At 34.9% G+C, this 26,243-nt stretch overlaps 1 protein-coding gene across 1 annotated transcript in view; it reads right to left on the reverse strand.

Moving 5' to 3' along the window:
- Window positions 1-22,435, reverse strand: part of LOC129005531 (tRNA (uracil-5-)-methyltransferase homolog A-like) — a 61,774-nt gene extending 39,339 nt beyond the window's left edge. Inside the window, exons 1-3 of the mRNA XM_054434442.1 lie at window positions 21,855-22,435; window positions 17,097-17,267; window positions 4,053-4,214 (exon numbers count right to left, since the gene is read on the reverse strand). Coding sequence (XP_054290417.1) covers window positions 4,053-4,214; window positions 17,097-17,267; window positions 21,855-22,160 — 639 coding nt within the window. The 5' untranslated portion in view covers window positions 22,161-22,435. The remainder of the gene's footprint in view (window positions 1-4,052; window positions 4,215-17,096; window positions 17,268-21,854) is intronic.
- Between the last annotated feature and the right edge of the window lie 3,808 nt (window positions 22,436-26,243).

The following is a 26,243-nucleotide window of genomic DNA, read 5'->3' on the forward strand; positions in this document are numbered from 1 at the left end:
TTACAATCTTTTATTAAAAAACATCAGCATAACATTTTTTATTAATCACGCCTAACTTATTAAAAATGCCTACGATTAGGAAACATAGTGATATCAGTTAGGATAGAGTTCAACTTATCCTAAAATAAAATAAATCATAAAATAAAAGCAATATTAATTTTTATAAAATAGTTGGTTTTGACTTTTTATAGTAATAAAACATTCCTCACACTGCTTACACTTAACAAAACTTCTCAAATGTTATTAAAGTAATATTATTAAAATAATTAAAGTAATATTTACATTTAAAGAATTAATTAAATAAGAACGCCTTCGCAAAGGAAACGCAACTACATCACGCTTCTGTATTGCGGGTATTGCATTGACTTTCTGCAGGCGTTTTTAATTTTTTTAGCGAATTTCCCATATAGGGAATAAGCTATTACCGTAGTACTCATGGTAAGACCTGGACGCGGGACCGATTTTTTTTTTCATTTTGAGGTCCCTAGAGGCCAAAAACACCATCCGTTCAAATTCATATATATATATATATATATATATTTATATATTTATATATATATATACAGGGTGTCTCAGACCACCCGGCCGGCTTGTATAGCTCCAATATGAAAGCAAATGGAAACCTAATTGCAACTGGAACCCCCTATTTTGACCCCAAGGAATTCAGCTAAATTATTTTCAACCCCAAAAAAGCACCCCTAAAGTTCTAATAGTGCTTTGAATGAATACTGTCTATAAATGCTTCTGGTAAATAAAAAAATCATCATGAAATCAATGAGCGTGTGCGTGAAACTGGTCACGTTTGATCAGATAAAACAAAGTATAAGGAAATACTGGATCTGTACGAGAGGTGCATGCACCTGCGGTAGTAAAATAGCAATACAGTACCATAATAGTGGAGAAGAAGTACTACGTGCATAAACAGAGTTGGGGTTTGCATGGAACAAAATGGAAGGCAATTTAAGCATTTGTAGAAGCCCGGTATGTAGGCTATTAATGCTGATTGAAACAAATTATTCATTCAAAGCACTATTAGAGCCATGGAATTGTAAAATAACTAAGAATATTTGCAGTTGTGTTTTTTCCTTGATTAATCCTCCAAGCTTAACAATATGGGTAGTATTTTAATTGTTTTACATAATTAGTTTTAATTGAGACCTAGACGTGTACATTTACAACAGCAAACACTTTGAATACCATTTAATAAAACATTAAAATACACTAATTTCGCTATATTTCTTTAACCAATGAAGATACCAAAAAACATTAAATACAAAAATTATAGCAAATTTTAAGGGCTACAATGTGGTTTGTAATGAAACCTATGTAGCTATTTAAAATTTTTGAGATAACAGCTTTTGAAACTTCAAAAAGTTTGAAAATGCGTAACATAAGTAAAAAGATAGCAAAAGGGTTAAAACCAAAGTTTTTTGAAAGCTCATTTATTAATTAAAGAGTTGTCAAAATTTGAACCCCCCACGAAATTCCACCTCTTTACAGTGAAAAGTAGTTCAAAGGTCTATTTTTTGTACGTTTTTGAACACCCTGTAAATAGGGATGAAGATAATTTAAATCTTTTTCCACTAAAATACTCAGGACTAAAGGACCTTTAACAAGAGGTGTAACACGACCCCCCTTTACATTTGAAAATTTCCCAAAAACCACCCCCACCCCCCAAAAACTGCCCTTTGGGGTGCTTTTTTGGGGTTGAAAATAATTTAGCTGAATTCCTTGGGGTCAAAATAGGGGGTTCCAGTTGCAATTAGGTTTCCATTTGCTTTCATATTGGAGCTATACAAGCCGGCCGGGTGGTCTGAGACACCCTGTATATGTGTCCGTTAGCACGATAACTCAAGCAAAAATGATCCGATTTTAATGAAATTTGGTACAAACGTGTAAACCTACGTTTATTCGAACGAGTTCGCGATCCAGCATGATCGGACCATGGGAACGGGGGTTTACGGGGTGTTTTATGGGGTAAAAATAGGTTTTTCCCATTTTTGACCCAAAAACATAAAATTTAGCAATTTCTTTCCAAACCATTTTGTAGAGCTTAAAAAAAAACAAATAATTTAGTATATTGAAGCGTTATTATGCGCCTAATGGTTACGGAGAAAATTCAAAAAAATTGTATATTTTTGAAATTCCCATGTTATTCTTATGGAGAATAAGTAAATTGTTGTAGTTTGCTTGTTTATGAACATATTTTGATCACATTTGGAAAATGTTTTTATTTCTTACTAACTATTAACGTTTTACAAAAAAAAAAAAAAAAAAACAGTTTTACCCTCCCTGATGCAGCAAACCTAAGTACTAGTTAAACTAATTCTATTTAAATAGAGAATAAATGTTATATTTTTAAGTAGACATTTCAGTGTAAATCCAATCAGTCAAATGGAAATTCGCTTAGTTTGCAGGTTTGCTGCGGCGGGGGTATTTTTTTTTTATTCTCGTCTCGATAAAAATCTCGGCCAAAAAGAAATCTCGTCTCGTGTAACGAGATTTAAAATTTCCCGAAAATTTCCCGAAATTTCGAGACTTGACCATCCCTAGTTCAATCCTTCGATAAGAGGATGACGGATTATTTAAATAGATATACATAGTAAAATACTAGGATGTTCAAATTATTTTTTTAAGTAATCTTTGTAATCTTCGGTTTGTTTTAGTGCAATATAATTTGTTTTAACTAACAGCTGGTTAATTATAAAAATGCCCTATAGAACTATCAGGTTATTTACTCTGATTTTGTCATTGATTATAGGAAATAAGTAAGATTAGTAGACCACCGAGATAAGTAACACCATCGATGTGTACAAGTCGAGGCCCTGTACACGAGTTTAAATAAAAGTAATATGCAAATTATTTTACTCATCAACTTTTATGGAAAGGGTAGGAAAATCAAAATTTTTAAATGTTTTAATTCATCTTGGCAACTTTTTGTTTACAATCAATGTTTTTTAATGCTTGAACTTTGTTTGAATTAGGCCGGAAATATTGATGTCATAAAGATGGAGATCAAGAATTCTCAGGAATACGATTTAAATTACCACCACAACCTCAGACGGGTTTTATCTAAAGATATACAGATGAATGACATAGATTGAACACAACGTCATCATTGACCTAGGATACTGCAATTAGACTAACCATCCTTTTATGAAATCTAAAAAGTTGTTTGGTGTGTGTTTAGTTGTGGTTACGTTTGTAGGCGCTGAATATTTTATAGTTTAAATAAATGAATATGGGGAGTTACGATGTACATTGATTCAATGAGGGTGGTTTGATTATCAATAGACAATTAATTATGTCACTAGATTTACTAGCGTTTTTACTTTTTAAATTCCTTCAACATGTGACCAGTTCTTTTGTCTAAATGAATATTATTTTATTTTTGACTCAGCCTCGTAAATGATAATAAGGATAGTTATCTATATATATAAAGCTCAAATACCACTGACTCATTCATTCACTCACTCACTCACTCACTCATCACGAAATCTCAGAAACCATAAGACCTAGAAACCTGAAACTTGGCAGGCATCTTCCTTTTGGGTAGTAGACGCTCACTAAGAAAGGATTTTACCCTCCGACCTCTGGGTTCCGCCCCAGTGGCTCTAGAGTTTCCCATGTGAGGCGATTTAGCGTAGCGAACGAGCTAACCTGAAAGTGAGTGAGCGTAGCGAACTAACTTCAACCAAAAAGTGAGTGAGCGTAGCGAACGAACTTCAACCAGGACGTCAGGACGTGATTGAGCCATGCGAACGAGATCATCTTGAAAATTAAGAAGTTAAACGGGGCAAAGCCCACGGGTTACAGCTAGTAGATATATATTTTTAAATACCCGTTCCCCTGGTTTTAATATGCCTACAATGCTCAGAAACATTCCTACCCAGCCCATAATAAACATGAAAAAGTTCAGTTGAAAATCAATAGAATTAGAGTTAAGAATGTCATAATCTTTGTAACTGAAAGATAAAAATGTCCTTTAGCCTAATAAAAAACATGTATTTGTAAATAAATGTCATTACCATCCACAGTTGATTGAGGCTTACCTGTTCATCTGGGGTCAGTCTCCAGAGAGGAACAGTTGAATCTTTCAAACGCTCAAGCTGAGGTCGAGAGTCGTCCATCTTTTGTCGCTTGCCAGAGTTGTTGCCATCGTTAGAAGCTTCGTTTCGGCGTTTGACCAACGGATCAGGAGCTGGTTTTGCGGCCTGTGATAAAAAACTGTGATTTTAAAATAGGTAGCATAAATACTTTGAACAAGGTACAATTATATTTTTAGTGTGGACTTGGTTGGTTCATAGATAATATGAAAAGAAAAAGTTCGCAGAGGTAGAATTCAAATGATTCCAAGTTTGATTATTGTATGCTAGAGTAAAAAGTCAGTAGGCCCTACCTATTTCTTTACTGAGTAATGACCTAACTGTTCCTAATTTTTCAAGGCACTTTAAAACCCCTCTTGATATGCAGATAACCATACTTGGGAATAACGAATAGAAATTCTAACGAATAGCAATATTTGTTAGTTTTTTTTGGCTAACTTCTATTAACTAATAACTTCTATCAGTTACTTTTTACGGGACTAACTAATAACTTCTAACTAGTTAGAATTTTTAACTAACTTTCGTGAGAGGTCAGCACCCTTGTAGTCAAACATGCCGGAGGGTGGGGAAAGAGAGTCATAGTCCAGTTACTTTAGAATGCAGTGTGCCTGTGGAAGGGCACTATCACTATCACTGTGTGGAGGGGACGTCCATTATCAACACCCCAAGCAGTGAGGGGTGGGAAGGGGGAACATTTGTTTGGTGATTGATATATTATCTCAAGTGTCAAAACATTGTCTTCAGATGATGTTCATTATCTGACAAGTTTTAAGTCATTTGTTTCTGTTGTAGTAATGTAAAATGTGACAATGTGTGATTAAAACACAAGTACCAGGGGACCGAGCTTGCTCGAGGTGTTTGATTTGTTCAAGAGGTAAAAAATAGAGCTTATATGCCTACAAATATTTTCAGTCTTACTACGATTAATTAAGTTGTAAAGTCAATTCCTTTTCGTTAGACATCCACTCATCCTTAATTTACCTTACAAACTTTTTCATGTCGATGAGCAATCTATAAAATGTCTACAATAAGCTTCAATCAATATAAAACTCATGATACATAACATATGTTATCTGTTGACCGTTAGGCCTGGCGCACACGGTAGATTTTTTGATCGGCCGATAAAAAAATCGGCCAAAAATAAATTGCCCTTGATTTATGTCCAGGCGATTTTTTAGTTGAGAAATTTATGTTTTCGAGTGCGTAGCTGTCCTAAAAAAATGGACTTTGTACAATTAATCTGTGTTTGTGTTCATCTAATTAGGTCTAAGAAAAAATAAGACAACGTAAATTGTGGGTTCATCATATAGTAAGTCAGAGACTATATTCTTTCAAATTTTTACTAAACAGCTGCGGCCTTTTAGCGAATTTCCCATAGGGAATAAGCTATTACCGTAGTACTCATGGTAAGACCTGGACGCGGAACCGATTTTTTTTTCGTTTTGAGGTCCATAGAGGCCAAAAACACCATCCGTTCAAATTCATATATGTGTCCGTTAGCACGATAACTCGAGCAAAAATGATCCGATTTTGATGAAATTTTGTATAAAAGTGTAAACCTACATTTATTCGAATGAGTTCGCGAACCAGCATGATCGGACTATGGGAACGGGGGTTTACGGGGGGTTTTATGGGGTAAAAATAGGTTTTTCCCATTTTTGACCCAAAAAACATAAAATTTAGCAATTTCTTTTCAAACCATTTTGTAGAGCTTAAAAAAACAAATAATTTAGTATATTGAAGCGTTATTATGTGCCTAATGGTTACGGAGAAAATTCCAACAAATTCTAAATTTAAAATTCCCATGTTATTCTTATGGAGAATAAGTAAACATTGTAGTTTGCTTGTTTATGAACATATTTTGATTACATTTGAAAAATGTTTTTATTTATTACTAAATATTAACATTTAAAAAAAACACAGTTCTCCCTGATGCAACAAACCTAAGTACTTGTTAAACTAATTAATTCTATTTAAATAGGGAATATTTTTTTTATTTTTAAGTAGACATTTTAGCGTAAATCCAATCAGGCAAATGGAAATTTGCTTAGTCTGCAGGTTTGCTGTGGCGGGGGTATTTTCTATTTCATTTATAAATAGTTCAGTATCGAATTCTGCCACTGCCATGGTAAAAAGCAAGAAAAACTATGACAACACAACTCACGCTGAGACATCGACTGACCCTGAGGAGAACAACGAGCGACTGGCCGATTTTTTTGTTGACCGTGTGCGCGGACTGATAACAAACTGTACGTTACGGGTTTCCGTTGGCGTACACGAGCGATTATTTTGAGGCAATTACTTCATCGGCCGATCTGTGCATCAAGTATTAGAATGGAAGCGCGCGCACAGGCGATCGAGAATTGCGCCGATTTTAAAATCTGCATTTTGCTGCACATTCATAGGCAATGCGATTGTCGCCCAGAAATCTGTAACGTTATCAATGTTGTTATCAGTCCGTGCACACGGTTGACTAAAAAATCTGCCAGTCGCTCATTGTTCTCTTCTGGAGTCATTGAAAGTCTCAGCGTGAGTCGTGTTGTTGTAGTTATTCGTTTTTAGTTTATCTTACTTTTTAGCAAGGCAGAGTTCGATACTGAGCTATTTCAGGGTGTCTACTACATTCTGGATAAAAAATTCATGGACAATTCCCGTACATTTAAGGACACTTTGCCGTAACCTTTGACGGTGTCATTAGGCCTACCGAATAATTTTCCTGATTTGTCAAACTGTATTAATCTTGTTGTTCACTGTAGTTGTACCAGAGAGAAAAGTAAATAATAATAGATAAGAGTTAAAAATTTCAAAATAGATATTTATTGAAAGTAAACAAACATAGGCCTACCTATACTTTAGGTAAAGCTTTTATAGTGTAACAGAGAAACGCAATCATTGTCTCCTCCGATAGCGACAAATATCTCCATCGGTCACGTAAACTTCATAACATAGCTTATCCGATCCAGGAGGTTAGGTTCTCGACTACTTTTGAAAAAAAATCTTTAATGCATATTGTTACTCAATTCTTAGTACAAAATCAAGGTATGGTAAGCGGCTATTAATAAGCAACGAGAGCACGCCCCGTGGTCGAAAAATCGACCAAAAGTATGTTTTATGCAAACTTCTATATTTTCACCTCACACTGTTTAATAAAACATGTGATTGGAATGTCTTCCGCCAAAATAAGACGGAAGACAAAATATAAATACAATAATATATACAAATACAATACAATAATATAATACAAAATATAAACAGTGTTTTGATTTTCTGTTTATATTTTGTTGTTATTTCGTCATCACCATAGCAACCCATAAAACCCATGTTAATTTTTTTAAATTTCAAATTCATTTTGTGTGCTTATTTTTGTGCCTATTTTAGTTTATAAAGGGATTCTGCACACCTACAGGAAATTAGCTTTCTAACGGTATGCGTAGATTTTCTGTACGATTCACACGAGCTGAGAAAAAAGGTTTTAAAGAAACATGCTTGCCTATTAATATATAGATAGATAAGCACAGAGTAAGATTATTGTATTTTCATTTGCAAAGTTAATATCGACACATAGCAATCATTAGTTGTTTATCTTAGGCTCAATTACATTTTCTTAATATATTTTACAGCTCTTTCAAGAATCAAAATACCCAGGCCGAGACCTAATTATTTAGGAGGGCCTATATAAACTGAGTAACAAACAATGAGGTTATAATAGCAGCAAAGTCACTATCATCATTCTAGTTCATAAGATTTAGATTGCTTAAAGCATACAACTCAATAAATAAATATATAGGAAACAAAAAACATTGAAACCTGAATAGCCAATATAAGACAAAGATACAGAAAATGCAATGAAATAATTTGAAACCAAGCATAGGCCTACACAGTGATAAAACATAAATGCAAACAACAATGCTTGTGGTTTTGTCAATTGAAAGATAAAATGTCCATAAAAAGGGGTTAACTTACAAAATAAGACTGTAGATTATTTACATGTTTAATATGAAACCATAAACAGTTTTATGGCACTAGGCACTGGCCGCGGCAAATTGAATCTTCAAGCCCCCAAGTAAGAAGTGAAATTTAACAGCCATTATAAAGCTATTATTTTCACGATAAAATAGGTTTGGGATCTAATAATAATTACCCTAGTAATAAAAAAAGAAGTTGTAAAGGAATAAAAGTGATACAACTTTTATGAGCTAGCTGCTGAGTCAACAGTTCTTGGAAGTACTTGACTTGACACTTGATTGGTGATAAAATATTAATGGGTTTGAGATTGCTAATGGGATTTTTATTGCATAATTATTCTAGTAATAAATTATGAAAATGTAAACAAACATCTGATAAACCTTTTATGTGCTCCTAACCAACTAGCGATCAATAAAATTATGGCCTATTAAAAATTTAAGTACATAGTCTGGCATTTAAGGACAATTCCCGTACATTTCATGGCCAATAAAAATGTAAGTACAATTCCCGGTTTTCCCGGATTTCCCGGTTGGTAGACACCCTGAATTTATAAATAAAATAGAAAAAGTCTTAGCTGTATGGTAAAAATTTGAAAGAATATAGTCTTTGACTTACTATAGGATGAACCCAATACTTACGTTGTCTTCTTTTTTCTTAGACCTAATTAGAAGAGCACAAACACAGGTTAATTCTACAAAGTCCATTTTTTTAGGATAGCTACGCACTCGAAAACATCCATTTCTCAACTAAAAAATCGCCATGTGTGCACCTAGACATAAATCAAGGGTGATTTATTTTTGGACGATTTTTTAATCGGCCGATGTGGACGCTTCCATTCTAATACATGTAGCACAGATCAGCCGATGAAATAATCACCTCAAAATAATCGCTCGTGTGCGTCTAGCCTTATTGCATTAACAGGGTGTCTACTACATTCTGGATAAAAAATTCATGGACAATTCCCGTACATTTAAGGACACTTTGCCGTAACCTTTGTCGGTGTCATTAGGCCTACCGAATAATTTTCCTGATTTGTCAAACTGTATTAATCTTGTTATTAACTGTAGTTGTACCAGAGAGAACAGTAAATAACAATAGATAAGAGTTAAAAATTTCAAAATAGAAATTTATTGAAAGTAAACAAGTATAGGCCTACCTATACTTTAAGTAAAGCTTTTATAGTGTAACAGAGAAACGCAATCATTGTCTCCTGCGATAGCGACAAATATCTCCATCGGTCACGTAAACTTCATAACATAGCTTATCCGATCCAGGCGGATTAATTTGGCATGATTCACCCTGGCACAACATTAGGTTCTCGACTACTTTTGAAAAAAAAATCTTTAATGCATATTGTTACTCAGTTCTTAGTACAAAATCAAGGTATGGTAAGCGGCTACCAATAAGCAATAAGCACAGAGTAAGATTATTGTATTTTCATTTGCAAAGTTAATATAGACACATAGCAATCATTAGTTGTTTATCTAGGCTCAATTACATTTTCTTAATATATTTTACAGCTCTTTCAAGAATCAAAATACCCAGGCCTAGACCTAATTATTTAGGAGGGCCTATATAAACTGGGTAACAAACAATGAGGTTATAAAGTCACTATCTTCATTCTAGTTCATAAGATTTAGATTGCTTAAAGCATACAACTCAATAAATAAATATATGGGAAACAAAAAACATTGAAACCTGAATAGCCAACAATATAAGACAAAGATACAGAAAATGCAATGACATAATTTGAAACCAAGCAGGCCTACATAGTGATAAAACATTAATGCAAACAACATTGCTTGGGGTTTTGTCAATTAAAAGATCAAATATCCATAAAAAAGGGGTTAACTTACAAAATAAAACTGTAGATTATTTACATGTTTAATATGAAACCATAAACAGTTTTATGGCACTAGGCAATGGCCGCGGCAAATTGAATCTTCAAGCCAAAGTACAAGTAAGAAGTGAAATTTAACAGCCATTATAAAGCTATTATTTTCACGATAAAATAGGTTTGGGATCTCATAATAATTACCCTAGTAATAAAAAAAGAAGTTGTAAAGGAATAAAAGTGATACAACTTTTATAAGCTATAACTGAGTCAACAGTTCTTGGAAGTACTTGACTTGACACTTGATTGTCGTGATAAAATATTAATGGGTTTGAAATTGCTAATGGGATTTTTATTGCATAATAACTCTAGTAATAAATTATGAAAATGTAAACAAACATCTGATAAACCTTTTATGTGCTCCTAGCCAACTAGCGATCAATAAAATTATGGCCCATTAAAAATTTAAGGACATAGTCTGGCATTTAAGGACAATTCCCGTACATTTCATGGCCAATAAAAAATTAAGTACAATTCCCGGTTTTCCCGGATTTCCCGGTTGGTAGACACCCTGATTAAGTCACTGGGATTGCGGAACGTCGCAACTATAATTACGGGATGGAGTAATAACACATCAATTCGTGCAAGCGTACATCGTCGAAAAATACAAAACGTCCTTGGCCTCTCCTTTAGATTTTTAATATACTTTAATAGTTCAATATCAGTGTATAATGTTTTGCGGTAAAACACTTAATTTTTTTGAACAGTCGTAATTATCCCTTTGGTTAGTAATGGGCTACATCATATAATGCAAACGTATTATATAAGAAATTCATTGCAATTAGAGGAAATCGTAGGAGCCGTTTTTTAATCATTGTATCATTGCACAAACTTTACTCATATTATAGTATATTATAGAGCATATATAGGAGCATATAGTATATAGTTGTAATGAGAGTAAGAACGAATGAAAAAGAACTTTTATTACCTTTAGAAAGGTTTTTAATAACTTGAACAATACTACATTGAATTATAATGGATTTGTTTACAAACACAACAAAACAATAATAAAGAATTGAAGACACATGTTTTTTTACTACATTCTTCCTCCCTAATGTTAATGAACGTAGTCATTTAAATAATTAGGAGGTCTTCTGCTTCTGAAACTTCTTCTCGGATATGAGTTATGGTTCTTATTGGCTTCTTGTCTAGGTTGTAAATTCTCGGCAGTAGTATTCATTTCATCTTCTTGATTCTGTGTTGATGATGGACTAGGAAAGTATTCAGGTTCAGGTTGAGAAGTGGGTAATAGAGTATTTTCATCACTCTCAAAATCGGTTTGCTCTATGTCGGTTTGGTACTCACCAACTGGAGCAAGATGACGTGTAGACACGGTAGTTTCTCTTCCATCAGGCAACTTAACATGAGCATACTCGGCATTTCCGTGAAGAAGTTGGACCTCTTCAACAAGTGGCTCATACTTTGACGTACGATTGAATCTCTTCAAGTACACAGGGCCGGAATTGAGAAGCCATGAAGGAGCTGAAACACCATTGTTCCCAGATCTACGTGGATGTAAGAACATACGCTCGTGAGGAGTTTGATTTGTGGCTGTGCAAAGTAATGATCTCACTGAGCTAAGGGCATCCTCTAAAACTGTCTCCCATTGGTTTATTTCTAAGTTAAGTGATTTCAATGCCAGTTCAATTGTTTTCCATAGAATGCCGTTATACCTTTCTACTTGCCCATTACCTGCTGGATTGTACGCAGTGGTTCTACTAGTTGAGATTCCAAGTGAGTTCAAGTAGCTTTTTAGGTCTTGGCTCAGAAATGATGTTCCTCTGTCCGAATGTATGTAACTAGGAACCCCAAAAGTAGAAAATAATGTTTTTAGTTTTGACTTAACTGTTGACGACGACATGTCTGAACACGGGAAAGCGAAAGGGAACCGTGAAAACTCGTCTACTATTACTAATAAGTAACGGTTTCGACTTGATGAAGGCAGTGGGCCTTTGAAATCGATATTCAGACGTTCAAATGCAGAAGTGGCTTTAATCAAAATCCCTTTGTGTTTGAAGAATCTAGGCTTCACAGCAGCACACACATTGCAGGAGTTTGTTATTCGTCTGATTTCATCAATCGAGTAGGGCAAGTTCTTACTCCGAACCCAGTGGTACAAACGTGTCACACCTGGGTGACATAGATTGGCATGTAAATCAATCAACAGTTTTTCTTGATTTTGGATTGAAGAACATACTCTAGTCAGGGCATCTGCAGCCATATTATCTTTACCGGGTCTATATACAATATCATAATGAAAGCACGACAATTCCAATTTCCACCTCATTATCTTTTCATTTTTCACTTTGCCATGACGGTTGTTATCGAACATAAAAGAAACCGACCTCTGGTCAGTAATCAGTTTGAAATGTTTACCAACCAAATAGTGACGCCATTTCCGCAGTGCTTCCACAATAGCTTGTGCTTCTTTTTCGACACTTGAATGTCTTTGTTCTGCTGGAGAAAGTATCCTTGAGAAGAATGCAACTGGACGGTTCGATTGAGTCAAAGTAGCAGCAATGGTACTCTCAGATGCATCAGTTTCTACGATGAACTGTGCTTCAGGGTCAATGCAGCTTACTACAGATCCGATGATTTCACTTTTTATAGCTTCAAAAGACTGGAGCCCTGCTTTGGACAAAGGGAATGTAGTACGCGCAAGTGGAATCACTTTGGCAGCATAATCTGGTATAAGTGATGCATAATGTGAAAACATACCAAGGGTCCTCCTCAGTGATGCGGTGTCTCTGGGCGGAGGTAAATTTTTCAAAGGATCTAGTCGACTGGGGTCAGGCTTGATAGTTTTGTTTGATATATGATAGCCCAACAAGTTGATCGATCGCAGTGAAAATGAAGACTTCTCATTATTAATAGTTAGATTGTATTTGGATGCAGCTTCGATAAACTTTTTTAAGTTTATATCATGTTGTTCTTGTGTTTTTCCACAGATTGTAACATCGTCAAGATAGGCGTAAGTGTCTTGTAACTGTTCTGTTCGGATGACTTGGTCAATTACACGTTGGAATGCTGCCACCCCATTAGTGACCCCAAACGGGATACGCTTAAACTGGTAGAGTTGACCACAGGCCTCAAAAGCTGTGTAGTGCTTTTCTTCATTTCTTATCTTAACTTGGTGGTACGCACTTTTCAAGTCGATAGTACTGAAAAACTCATAATTTGCAACTTTGTTAACGATATCATCGATTCTAGGTAGTGGGTAAGCGTCCAGTAATGTAAAACGATTTATAGTTCTGGAGTAGTCAATGACCATTCTTTTTCTATGATTTTCAGTAGTAACTACTAATGCTTGAGCCCTCCATGGAGACATACTAGGCTCTATAACATCGTCTTTGAGCAATTTACTTACTTCGTTTTCAATAAACTTTAAATCATTGGTGCTATGGCGATGATACTTGATTGCGATTGGCTTACATTCCGGTTTTAAATTAGAAAACAAAGATACCGGTTCTACAGTTGAGGCTGCCACGCTACATACGGTTAGTTGTGACTTGTTACCACCAAAGACTACTTTAATACTTGCATGGTTTTTCAAAATATCATGTCCAACAATTATGTCTGCACAAAGATCTGGTAACAATGAAAGATTAACTTGCTTGTAAAAGTGATCAAGAATGACAAGATTTACTTTGCATTGACCTGTTATGTCGGATGTGATTGATGTAGTAGCCATTGAGACAGTACCCCTACCTGGTTTTATAGGAATACCTAAATTAAGAGCAGTAGATTTGTTTATAAAACTTAGAGAGCTTCCCGTATCTATCAAAGCAGAGACAGATTTACCATTAACTAGGGCTTGTACTGTACTCTTTGTTAACCCACCGGGCGAAGCTGCTAGGTCAATAGAGTTCATTACTTCTTTAGATTTATCCAATTGCTTGGTTTGTAGTTTACCTGCCCTGCAGACCTTAGCAAAATGCCCCTGTTTACCACAGTTATGACAAATTGTATTTTTAGCTGGACATTTGACCCTAGGATGTCTTAGATTACCGCAAAAGAAACATTTTTCAGTCACAGCAGCTAGAGAACACTTTTCTAAACTGCTTGAAGTTGCTTCAACATTCTGATTGCTTGCTTGAGTTTCTTGGGACGAAGTTGCATTTACTATAGATTGGAAAGCTAATGATTGCTCATGTGCAAGTTCTAGGGATCTGGCTTGACTATATGCCTGATCTAGGGTCAACGAAACATTTTCTAGTAAGCGCTGGCGAATTGCTGAAGATTTTATTCCTGCAATAAATGTGTCACGGATATAATCATCCCTATTCTTTTCAGCTGTGACAGCTTTAAACTGACAGTCTTTACTTAGTAATTTTAAAGCCTGGAGATATTGGTCAATAGTCTCCTCAGGTTGCTGCTGACGTGCAGATAGTTTATGTCTGGAATATATTTCATTTACAGGTTTTACATAGATACTTCTTAGCACAGATATAGCATCGTTATACGTACCGCTTTCACTTATGTACTCGTCGATTTCCGGAGTAATAAAGTTTATAAGTGTTTTGAGTTTATCGGAGTCGGATGGTTGTGGTGTGATGCTGGTAACAAAATTCTGAAACGTTTTGTGCCAATGTGTCCATTCCTTACTTGCAGATGATGAGTTTGGATCTACACTAAACTTGTCTGGCTTTAGGATCGTATTCATTTCACAATATCAAGTTATTAAAATTGTAATGAGAGTAAGAACGAATGAAAAAGAACTTTTATTACCTTTAGAAAGGTTTTTAATAACTTGAACAATACTACATTGAATTATAATGGATTTGTTTACAAACACAACAAAACAATAATAAAGAATTGAAGACACATGTTTTTTTACTACAATAGTATATAGTATATATAGTATATATATAGAGCATATTATATATTATAGAGCATATTATAGATTAGTAACCAAGATGTGTCATTCCGAAATCCTTTAAAACAACTGCCCATCAACAAATAGAACTTCTGAAAAAACTAACTTTATTTTCCATCAGTTATTTTTTCAAAACTAATAACTTCTATCAGTTACTTTTTACGGGACTAACTAATAACTCCTAACTAGTTAGAATTTTTTACTAACTTTCCCAACCATGCAGATAGCTTAGGCCTATCTATTTCAGTTATTTTGAGTAGCCTACCCATAAAATGTGCTTTATGCTTAGGCCTATAGTTATTGCATAGGAATCATATAAAGACTTATTAACTTAAATATATTGAGAGAAACAATTGTAATCCTCTTTATTAGTGTAAAAAGTAAATGACATATTTCTATGGCTTGGGGGGAGCTTCATATAAACCAACTTTGTTCTAGGCTGAGTCGATTGAAGTTCCTTTTTAGAAAATTAAGCTATGTAATACCGATAGATTGTCTGATAAATGTTTACTATGGCCTCTTCCAATCAGCAGTAAGCTATGGAATACTTTTTCAGAGAAATAGCCCACATGTAAAAAGCTTCTTGTAATTCAGAAAAAGATTTTAAGGATAATGGCCAAAGTTGATGTTGTTGAACGCCATTTAAACCAATTTTTATTGATATTAAAATTCTCACTTTTTTAACTTACATATTTTTATTTATTGTTAGTAAATGTTAAGAATTTCAATGTTTTTAACAGCCGTAAAGATGTCCACCAGCACAATACCTGTTTCAGACATAAACTTGACATTCCTTATGTTAGACTAGAGAAATTCAAGAAAAGCTATGAAATAGTGGGCATAAAATGTATTAATAATACAGTAGACCCCCTCTTAACCGACCTCGTATTAACCGATAATCGGATTATCCGCCTTCGATCGTAAAATAATACAGTTTGTTTTAACCGACCTTGATTTGAGAGCAGCTCGGTTTAACCGCCACATTCTAGGAATCTCGGCATTTCCGCTCCCACGCTGGGCGATGAGAACTGAACCATACGCCTATCTCCACAGGATATGACTAACAATAAGCTATTTTGTGTTGAGCACAAAAAATATAGCATAGCCTATTGTCAGTTTGTCATCATCGTTCGTAGCTTGAGCACATCTGATCTGATTTGTTATCTGTGCGGCAAATTTATAACATCATAAAGTGCGTTACGATTTTGAGAACTGATTATCTTATTGCCGGAGTAAACAAACAACGCAACTTGTAAGGAAGGCAGGGAAAGGGGGTTAACAACTCCAAGGTCAAGATAGTTTTTGTGCCTGGAGCCTCCAGTGAGAGGCTATAAATAAACGTCCTGTTTTGTAACAAAATGGTCGCTTGTATCTTTAATGTCGACAAAAGGTTCTGTACTGTATTACGATGTATTTGGAAAGCATCAATTAATACATTACAGTATTAAAGTTATTAAAATAGGAATTATATTGACTCTTGCCTAGTATTATAATAATATATTCCGCTGAAAGTAGGCCTATTTGACTTAACTGTGTTTTGTGTTTATTTGTGACTTTTCTATCAATATGAAAAAGGAGATAAGAGTAGTTTATTTTATAAATAATGCAAGTATGACTTCAAAATGATGATTATATAATTCCAAATGAATAGCACTTCATTATGTTATGATTTTAGGGATTGCCCGTTTTATCCGACCTTTTGAGTTATCCGACCTAGGTCCGGTCCCATTAGGGTCGGTTAAGAGGTGGTCTACTGTATTCCAACACTTATTTTTTCTCTCCCATATTATTCTTTTAAACAGAAAGTGTTCCAATCGCTAGCTCTGTTAATCCTTTTAACGAACTCAAAGACTTTTTAGACCTTCCTTCGTCAAAGTTATGTTTTTAGTTGTCATTGTCTAACTATTGTGCCTTCACCTAATGCCTTGTAGTACGAGTCTAATTTTGTAATGTTTTGCTAATTTAAAATGTTTGTTTTTACCTCTATGTAGTGATCGATAAACTCTACTGTGATATGAGTTTTAGACCTATTTATTTACTTAAAATGCATTTTTTTTAGTAGACTTCAAAATACACTCTGTAACCCACTTCTCAATTTGACAACTGCACTGCATGAAAAATGTTTCACTCTTCCAAGATATTTGTAGGCCTAACATGTCTACTGGAAATAAACATGTCTTATGTCTTATAACCATAGGCTAATAACCGTACTCGACTGGCTCACTATATTAATGGATCACTGTAATTTACTTACAGAAGCTGAAAGGGTTTTATTTTTCCATTTGAATCCGTTTAGTACTTTGAGAGCCTCTTCTTTATCTTCTTCATTGCGGAAGCATATGTATAGCCATTGACTTCCAGTTTTCGGAGTCTTAATCTTGTTGGATCCCAGCTTCAATTTGTGGTTGATGAGCTTCTTTAACTCCTGTACATATTTCATGAATAACAAATTTTCAACATACACTTGTTTTAGATACCTTAACTTACTGTTTAAGAGTACTGGTAGGCATTTTTCAATAAGTGAAAAAAGGACTGTGATGATCTAGGTAACAAGTTGAACAAAGCCAACTTAACATGAGCAATGGTTGACATATTTTTATTTTAAATTTTATTTTTAACTTATATTTGCGCTTAAGTCATAGCATCTTTTTTGTAGGCCTACTTTTTTTGTCAGGGAACAGTCCAAGCCCTGGCCTTTTTTGGACTATCTAAGGTTGGCCGTTCTGTGGTTAGCATAGGCCTAGGCTAATTTTACCCTCCATCGGTAACACCACATGGTGTTACTTACTAGCTCTAATTAGGCCTAATGTATCAAACATAATTGAGGCTGTAGCTCCTAAAGGGGCCTATCTCGAAAACTGATCCAGATAGAAAACTGGCTGGGTAGCTGAGTGGTTATAGTGCTCGCCTAGTAATCAAAAGGTCGCCGGTTTGATCCTGAGAAAAGTCAGTAGCTTTTTGATGGTTTGAAACTGAACCCAGCTGTTCCTGATCATTGGCCTTTAAATAAATGATCCTGGCTAATGAAACAGCTGATCTTAGTAGGTAACAAAGCTACACAGGTGGAGTCCCCATCTTAATGATTGATAATAATTGATAATTTATTGATGTTAAGTTTAGAGGTTATTTTTATCTGTCTGCGTTGGCAGACGTAGCTATGCTTAAAGGGTCTGGTGACACCAGCTGACTTTAAGAGTCATACAAACAAAAAAAAAGCAAAATACTTCATTCCATAGAAGACACGAGGAAGCAAAATAGTGATTCTCCTCTCAAAGGGCCCGTCCTAAAGTTTTACACAAAATGCCTGTGTTAGGTTATGTTTGGCTGCTGTCTGCATTGGCACTCGTCCATGCTAAAAGGGCCTAGTGACACCAGCTGGCTTTCAGAGTCATACCAACCAAACAAACTCAAATACACCATTCTAAGAGATCAAGGATTACCTATACTAGAAGACATGAGGAAGCAAAATCTCATCTATCAGCGTTCATCTCGACTTAGGCCCCTTTAGCATCTACAGCCTCAATTATAAAAATATTACAAACCCTCCAACACAAGATAGCGGCCTGGATATTAATGGATCACTGTAACATACTTACAGAAGCTGACAAGGTTTTATTTTTCCATTTAAATCCGTTTAGTACTTTGAGAGCCATAAAGTAGGCCTACTAAATGTATACTTCATTCTTTAACTTATTTATAAATAACTTATAATAAAAGTAGTTTTATAAATATAAGTAACTTACCTATGCTTTTTAATTGATTTCATGTAACTTACATTTTATTGGTTAGGGCGTATAGGGCTAAACTACATGGTTTTTAATTACGTTTTTTTATTGAAATATGTAAAAACATTGTTTAAATTTATCTAATGTTTCAACACACTTGGAAAAAACTCTGTGTCTCACCAATTGTGTTTTAAAATCAAAGACACCGACAAAGGGTTAATTGATACGCAGAAAATACGTGTCTGAACCGAACGTGGATTAGGCGTCCGGCAGGGACGTCACCGGGTTGTGGGGGCCCAGAACACTATTACCACAAGGATACGATTTACAGTACTCAACTGTTGTACAAGAGGTATCAAGATCGAATCCCATAGGTGACATTAACTTTTTGTCCAAGATTTTGCTTAGATTGCTATTCTTAGGTCCTAGAGTGGTGTCATGATTTTTATCACACATTTGGTGTCTTAGGTCTGTGAGACCGTTAGATTTTTTTTAATATTTTGTATACCGGTAGCCTATAACTATAACCAATAAACATAAAAGATAAAACTGTGTTAAATTATTACTTCTATAGGTATATGTTTAAATGTTCATGGGGTTTATCATTAAATAAACCCCTTTTGAGTGTTGGTAAAATAATTTTGAAAAAACAAATACATGTATCAAATGTTGATAGAGTGAAACTTAAAAAAAAATACAGTTTTTAAATTAATTTTAAGCCTTTATTGATATATTATGAAAGTTTATGAACTGTAGTTCATGTAAACAAACCTAAACCATCAGATTTCCATCTATTTTAAAGTTTGACTGACTTCAAATAATGCCTATTTTACCCATAGAGTAATGGCGATTTTGATTAGCCTACACCATTGGTGTCTTCAGACTGTGAGAGTGTTTTCATATTAATTTTATAAATATTTGAAGTATACAGGGCCTAACTAGATGCAAATACAAGATACCGGTATAAGTACCTATAATTTATGTAAAATGATTACAATTATATAGGCTATATTATTTTACATAACCTGGGCCTATATAAATGGATAACTTTATATTAATGTACATAGTATTACATTATAAGTTATATAGTAATATTAATCATTTTAAGTGTCTTCGGTCGGTTGGACCAATCAAGAGTTGGGTTTCTTCGGTGTACGGGACCGAATTACACAATTGCAGACGAATCTGTAACCTCAAAATTTTTGTTCCAGCGTCTGGTGGTAGACTGAGTCGAGGTAGGAAAGTAGCAGGAGACACAAGTCCTGAATCCTGGCGGGGGGATTAGGAACTTTTAAAAATACTTGATAACCTGTTGCTTGAAACCGAGCAAAACTGCAGGCTGTAATGAAAGAATAACCAGTAAAAAAATAAACAGCAAGACTTAATCAAAGAGTCACTCTAAAGTAATTTCTGACTGATTACAGAAATATGAAAAATATAATGTTGTAAAAAAATTATAAAATTAGTATATACAATATTTAAATATAGATCCGCTCTCGTAATGCTTTGACTACCTATCTCTTATAAACTGTAGGCGGGTGCCCTCTATGAGAACGTAGATGTCAACCACACACTGTAAAGTGAGTTTTTCAGACTTTTTGTAGCAAGCTAAATCGCTCTCTTGACACCAACCAGTACGACACGTACTATAGCATTGTTAAATTATTTGTACTACCTGTATGTTCTGTTTTTAGGCGTGTTTAAATTACGGGCGCAAACGAAAGTCTCTGATTGGGAACATAAGAGGGTAAGCAAGTGGATCTAACGACGGATCTAGAACGGATTCGCGTTTAAAATTATTAGTTTTTGGAAAAGACCTAAGATTTATTTGGCCAGGTGGTGCTCTGTTTTCAGCTTTAAAAATAGCTGCGACATTTATTTAAGTAGCATTTAAGTAAGCGGACATGAATCTCACTTGACTCCTCGGACCTCTCGTCCCTACACATTTCCGCCACAATTTTAAAAGATTAGGCAAATAGGTTGGCAATGTGACCCTATTCCCGCATATTTTTTATGGCATTTTTTGTTTGAATTGTGTTTCAAGCGCTTTTGGGTTCCAGTGCCAACGTCGTACCCAACTATACATCTGTGCGGGTTCACGATGACCTTCTAAAGGAATTAGATGATTTACTCGGAGATAAGACGTGTCGTGGATCTTTAAATTGTAGATGCCCTGTGTGATCCTCTCATATAAATAAGCTTCATAGAGCTGACAATAGCAAAGGCGAAAATTGAATTGACAAATTTTATCCAAATAATTTCTAAATCCAAATAAGCCTCGCAGCCCTGTTTTCAGATTGGGAGTTTCCAATAAGTTCCTGAAAGTATAGTGAATTCCGCAGATGAGGTAAACGGATCTTTCATTCATTTATGGTAACAATGAGTGAAAATTGAACTGCTTCGGTCATCTTTCCTTTGCTTAAATTGTAAGCAACCACAATGTAAACATTTAACGTCCATTTGTCTGAGGAGATGTATCCATGATGTATCACCACGGTGGTACTGCCACTCTGTATCCTTCAAATGTTCCATTGGTAGGTTGACGCGAGCGGTCACGCCCGCGTTCCCTCCAGCCACTCACATTTCTTCGTCTTACTGGTGGCTTAATTTTAAATTGAGATAAAATACGGAAGTTAAACAAACAACAGAAAACACTACAACGGAATTTTGATATACATTGTAAATTACGTGATACGGTAATGCAACGGGTGGGTAACTGCACTGTGAATAATCACTTTCAAACATTCACTTATTCATCACACCGAACTGTAACCGAAACTACATGATAATTCAGCAAAATAAGAAGCAAGTTAGATGAGCTCATATATTACGAACAATTTTTTATCAAGTTTTGCTAAGAAACTATTTTATGAACCGGACTTATTTAACAGATGTTTAAATGAAAATATATATTTCGGCTTTGCTCTGGAAGTTTTAAGTCCTGCAGTCTGTGGTTAACCCTTAAGACTCGACAGACCGAAGACACCAATCTAGGGTTAAGTTTAGCTGTACATCTTTTGTTAGAATTTGAGGCCTTTATAGGCCCTAATATAATTTTATGAACAGAATTTAACCGTAATTTGATTTTTTTTCACTTAGCCTATCAGCAAAGTTTGGTTAAGTTAGTTAGGTTAAGCCCAATGACAAATTTTGCATCTGGATCTGGGTTCAGTTAAACGATCTTGGTTGGAATCAAAAGGACTTATAATTTATGATTTAAAGAAGGATAGGATTGTATTTAAATTTAATAATGAGGAATAACATAGCTTATGCTATTAATAACTCACCCCAATTCCGTAAAACTTTGGTAATCCTCTTACTTCAATTTTGAAAATTTCTGAAGTGAATCCATTCCTTTCTAAATACGCATAAGGATCATTTGCAGGATTTTCTGATTTTATATCTAAGCTAGGATCGATTGCATGGTCAGCATTTTTATTCGCCAGTTCTTTTGTTTCCACAATACAACCTCTAACCTCCAATTCGTTTATTTCTTCTTTGGCCAATAATTCTGGTTCTACTTTACTAGGCTTAGTTGTATTTGGTTCCGAGACAGAAATATGCTCATCCTCTTCACTAGGCAGTTCACTCATTGTTAAATAATGAAAACAACGTTAGAAAAGTGTGTTAAGTAATACCCCTTACTTACGCCGAGTTAGGCCTATATTAGGCTAGATTAGGCCTATCTGTTTTTGCCAATAAGTATAGGCTAATTCTTTATTTAACGAGTTTGGTCCAATTTACTTTGTAATATTGGCTAATAACAATAATGTCGTTCATTATTAATTTCTAAACCACTGATAATGATGCGACTGTATACATACGTCAAGACATTATTACTGCATTTATCATTGACTGAGACTGACTATCCAACTCCAACATAACAAACCCTAACAAAACATTCAAAACAAAGTAACCTAACCTAAAAAACTAAACGACTAGAATCGGCTGCAGGGAGCCTCTCGGGTCGGAGCAGCTAAAGGGAGCATCTCGGGATAAAGATTATGACGTAAACGTTTCTCGCGACTGGCGAGCATAGATTTATAATAACTACACCACAGAAAAGTAATATAAATATTACTTCTCTTTATATTACTTCTCTGTGACTACACATTCCGTGAGCAACTGTTGCGATCACGGAAACATAGTTTTGTATTTCCTGTTTCCTGCGATCGCGATTTTCTTCCTTTCGGTAATGAACATAGCATATAAAATATTCATGTGCTCTATGGTAATAATTTTTGACAGGGGACAGGGCTTACAAGTAACCATGGGATTGCATCGCAGCTGTAACAGCTTATTGTGCACCCTCATTCACAGGTCCTCATACCCCGTCAAATCTTAGGTCCTTTGTGACCATGAGATCCTTTTGACTATGGTAACCTGTTCTTCCCTTTGATATCCAGTCGATAGGCCTAGGGATCTCATACGCAGATATTGTAGAGCTGGACAAATAAATATCATGTGGAAGGGTGTCCCTTCCTCCTCTCCACATTTCCTAAATAAGAGTCTTTCCACTTGAATTCCCATCTTGTGTAGATGTCCGTGGAATACCCGATGGCCGCTGATGAAGCCAACCACCTTCCGCAGGGTCTTCCTATTGAGCCCAAGGGTAACACTCCTTCTAACACAAGGTTGACTGATCTGTTTATTAAGCAACATCACCGCATTAGCTACTCAATCAACAGTACGATGGTTCAAGTCCAGGGAGCTGCTGGCACAGAAAACATACTACTATAACCATGTTGTCTGTGGAGCTGGCAACGAAGTGACAAGACATTACGACTTTTTTTCTACACATCGTGACTACACTGAAAAAGAAGATCAACACTTTAACACTTAATGTTTTGTTTTTTTCTTTCTATCAAAGTCTCTGATGACCTGTGTTTAATTAAACACTGTTTTTCGTTGTTTTGTTGCCATTACAAATATTCTTCTTCTTGTCTGTTAAATAATTCACTTTTTGTCATTTGCATATAGGTTTGGCTATAGGCTATAGGTTTGTTGTTGCTCTATTATTATTATATGTAGTCTACTATTTATTCTTCCTACAGTTACCTAACAATGTACATGTTGTCTCACTGATTTGAGAAAGCAAAGTGGCCAATTCGCTCATCAGTGAGACAATGTTAACATTGTCTCACTCTAATTACTTTGTCTCACTCCAGATTCGCAACGTGAAGGCACGAAATAGTGAGCGCGTAACATGAAGACAACACTGAGCTAAAATTATAACTGGAGGTAGCACTGAATGTCAAAGATGCGTGTCGCCAGCCGCCATGTTTGCGTGAGTCTGGTGTCATAAGAAGCCATATTATTGCTATAACTATTATTATACTTGGCTTAAAATACCTACTTTGTATGGTCGCCATTTCAAAGAAAATTATTAAAGTATTTAAAGTATTCAAGTATGACAAAAATACTCACTGCTATACCAACCTAGTTATAAGAAGCCATGTTATTGCTATGATAAGAAAACTTACTGCTATACCAACCTAACAAAATCAGCGACACGGTTTTGACAGACTTCTGCCATGGCAGTGCTACCTCCAGTTATAATTTTAGCTCAGTGGAAGACAACGTCGTATGCGCGCGAAATACGTTGGTAGCACTGGCTGTAATAATCAGCTGGTCAGCTGTTGTACTGTTGTATTTGTCACTTCACATTAAATGTTATATTAAAAGTTCACTTCTGTGTAAAAATAGGTTATATTTCTTCACCAATTTATTTGTTTTATGGTAACTGTAGGAAAAGTATAATGTGCAACTCGAGTTCAAAGTACAATTGCCTCACTCGAGAAACCATTCCTCACTCGCCTACGGCTCGTGAGTAAGGACTTCTCTGAGTGAGTCAATTGCTCACTTTTCTCACTAGTTGCACAAATAACTATTTCTCAGTTGTTATTGGTTGTTAACTTGTGGGTTTGATGTTGTTGTTTCAAATTTATTTATTTTTATTAGTATACCTTTGGTTATTTTGTCGGTTGTTGTTTAGCTGGTAGGTTGTCATTATATGCATGTTGTTGTCGTTATATCGTTATTATATTGTTGGATTTTTTATAGTCTATAAGCACAACATTTGTTATTATTGTCAGGATTATCAACTATGTATTCTTTCACTTTCAGTATTATTTAAACTCACTCTGTTTTTTTTTTTGTTTTTTTTTTTAGCGAATTTCCCATATAGGGAATAAGCTATTACCGTAGTACTCATGGTAAGACCTGGACCCGGGACCGATTTTTTTTTCGTTTTGAGGTCCCTAGAGGCCAAAAACACCATCCGTTCAAATTCATATATATATATATATATATGTGTCCGTTAGCGCGACAACTCGAGCAAAAATTATCCGATTTTGATGAAATTTGGTACAAACGTGTAAACCTACGTTTATTCGAACGAGTTCGCGAACCAGCATGATCGGACCATGGGAACGGGGGTTTATGGGGGGTAAAAATGGGGTAAAAATGGGTTTTTCCCATTTTTTTACCCAAAAAACATCAAATTTTGCAATTTCTTTCTAAACTATTTTGTAGAGCTTAAAAAACAAATAATTTAGTATATTGAAGCTTTATAATGCGCCTAATGGTTACGGAGAAAATTCCAAAAAATTGCAAATTTAAAATTCTCATGTTATTCTTATGGAGAATAAGTAAACTGTTGTAGTTTACTTGTTTATTAACATATTTTGCCCAAATTTGGAACATGTTTTTATTTCTTACTAACAATTAACATTTTACATAAAAAACACTTTTACCCTCCCTGTTGCAGCAAACTTAAGTATGTGTTAAACTGATTCTATTTAAATAGGGATAAATGTGATATTTTTAAGAAGACATTTTAGTGTAAATCCAATCAGGCAAATGGAAATTCGCTTAGTCTACAGGTTTGCTGCGGCGGGGGTATTTTTTTTTTTTTTTTTTGCAAACTGTTAGTACAAGTTGGATTTTTTTAGCTAGAAGCAGTTCAGTTTAAGGTGTGGTGGAATATCTTTGAAGATGAACCTGTTTCACTCTAGTGGATCATGTGTTCATGTGTCAAATGTTGAGGTTAAATCAAAACAAACAAACTGGCATGATGTCAATTAGGAATTAGGCATAAGGGCCATGTTGCCTTGGTGTTGTATTACTTTTGAAAGAATGTCCAATTATTATATAATGAATTAATTTAGTATATTTCATTGTCTAATTTATTAGAAAACATTCAGTATTTAGGCTATTGCATTTTACAAACTCTAATCTTGCTTCCTTGGCCTATCGTATAATTTGAAACCCAAAAGGCGGGAAGAGATTTACAAATCAAAACTAAACGTAAATCATCATTACTGTACGTCCCAAAAACAGTTATTTTAGGTTTATCTCAGTCACAGCAACCACATTATTCTATTAATTTAATTATAAAAATTAATTATGCAAGAAGATTAAAATTTGCTCATATAATTAACTATTTTCAAAGCAACCATTACTTATAATTTGGAGACAATAATTAAATAGCAACTTATTCATTAGTTGATTTGGAATAATTATGAATCACGTCTCTATTTCACAGTAAATATTCTCTAAATTGCCAATTACTTTTATAAAATTAGGCTAGAGTAAGTTAAATTTAACTAAAGTCAATTCCAAGTATGCGTTAACCTCAAAATTTGACACATATGAACACATGATTGCACTACAGC

Source organism: Macrosteles quadrilineatus, unplaced genomic scaffold (assembly GCF_028750875.1).
Source record: "Macrosteles quadrilineatus isolate MER2022 unplaced genomic scaffold, UCM_ALF_1.0 Scaffold_1__1_contigs__length_201487025, whole genome shotgun sequence".
In the NCBI taxonomy this organism is placed as follows: domain Eukaryota; kingdom Metazoa; phylum Arthropoda; class Insecta; order Hemiptera; family Cicadellidae; genus Macrosteles; species Macrosteles quadrilineatus.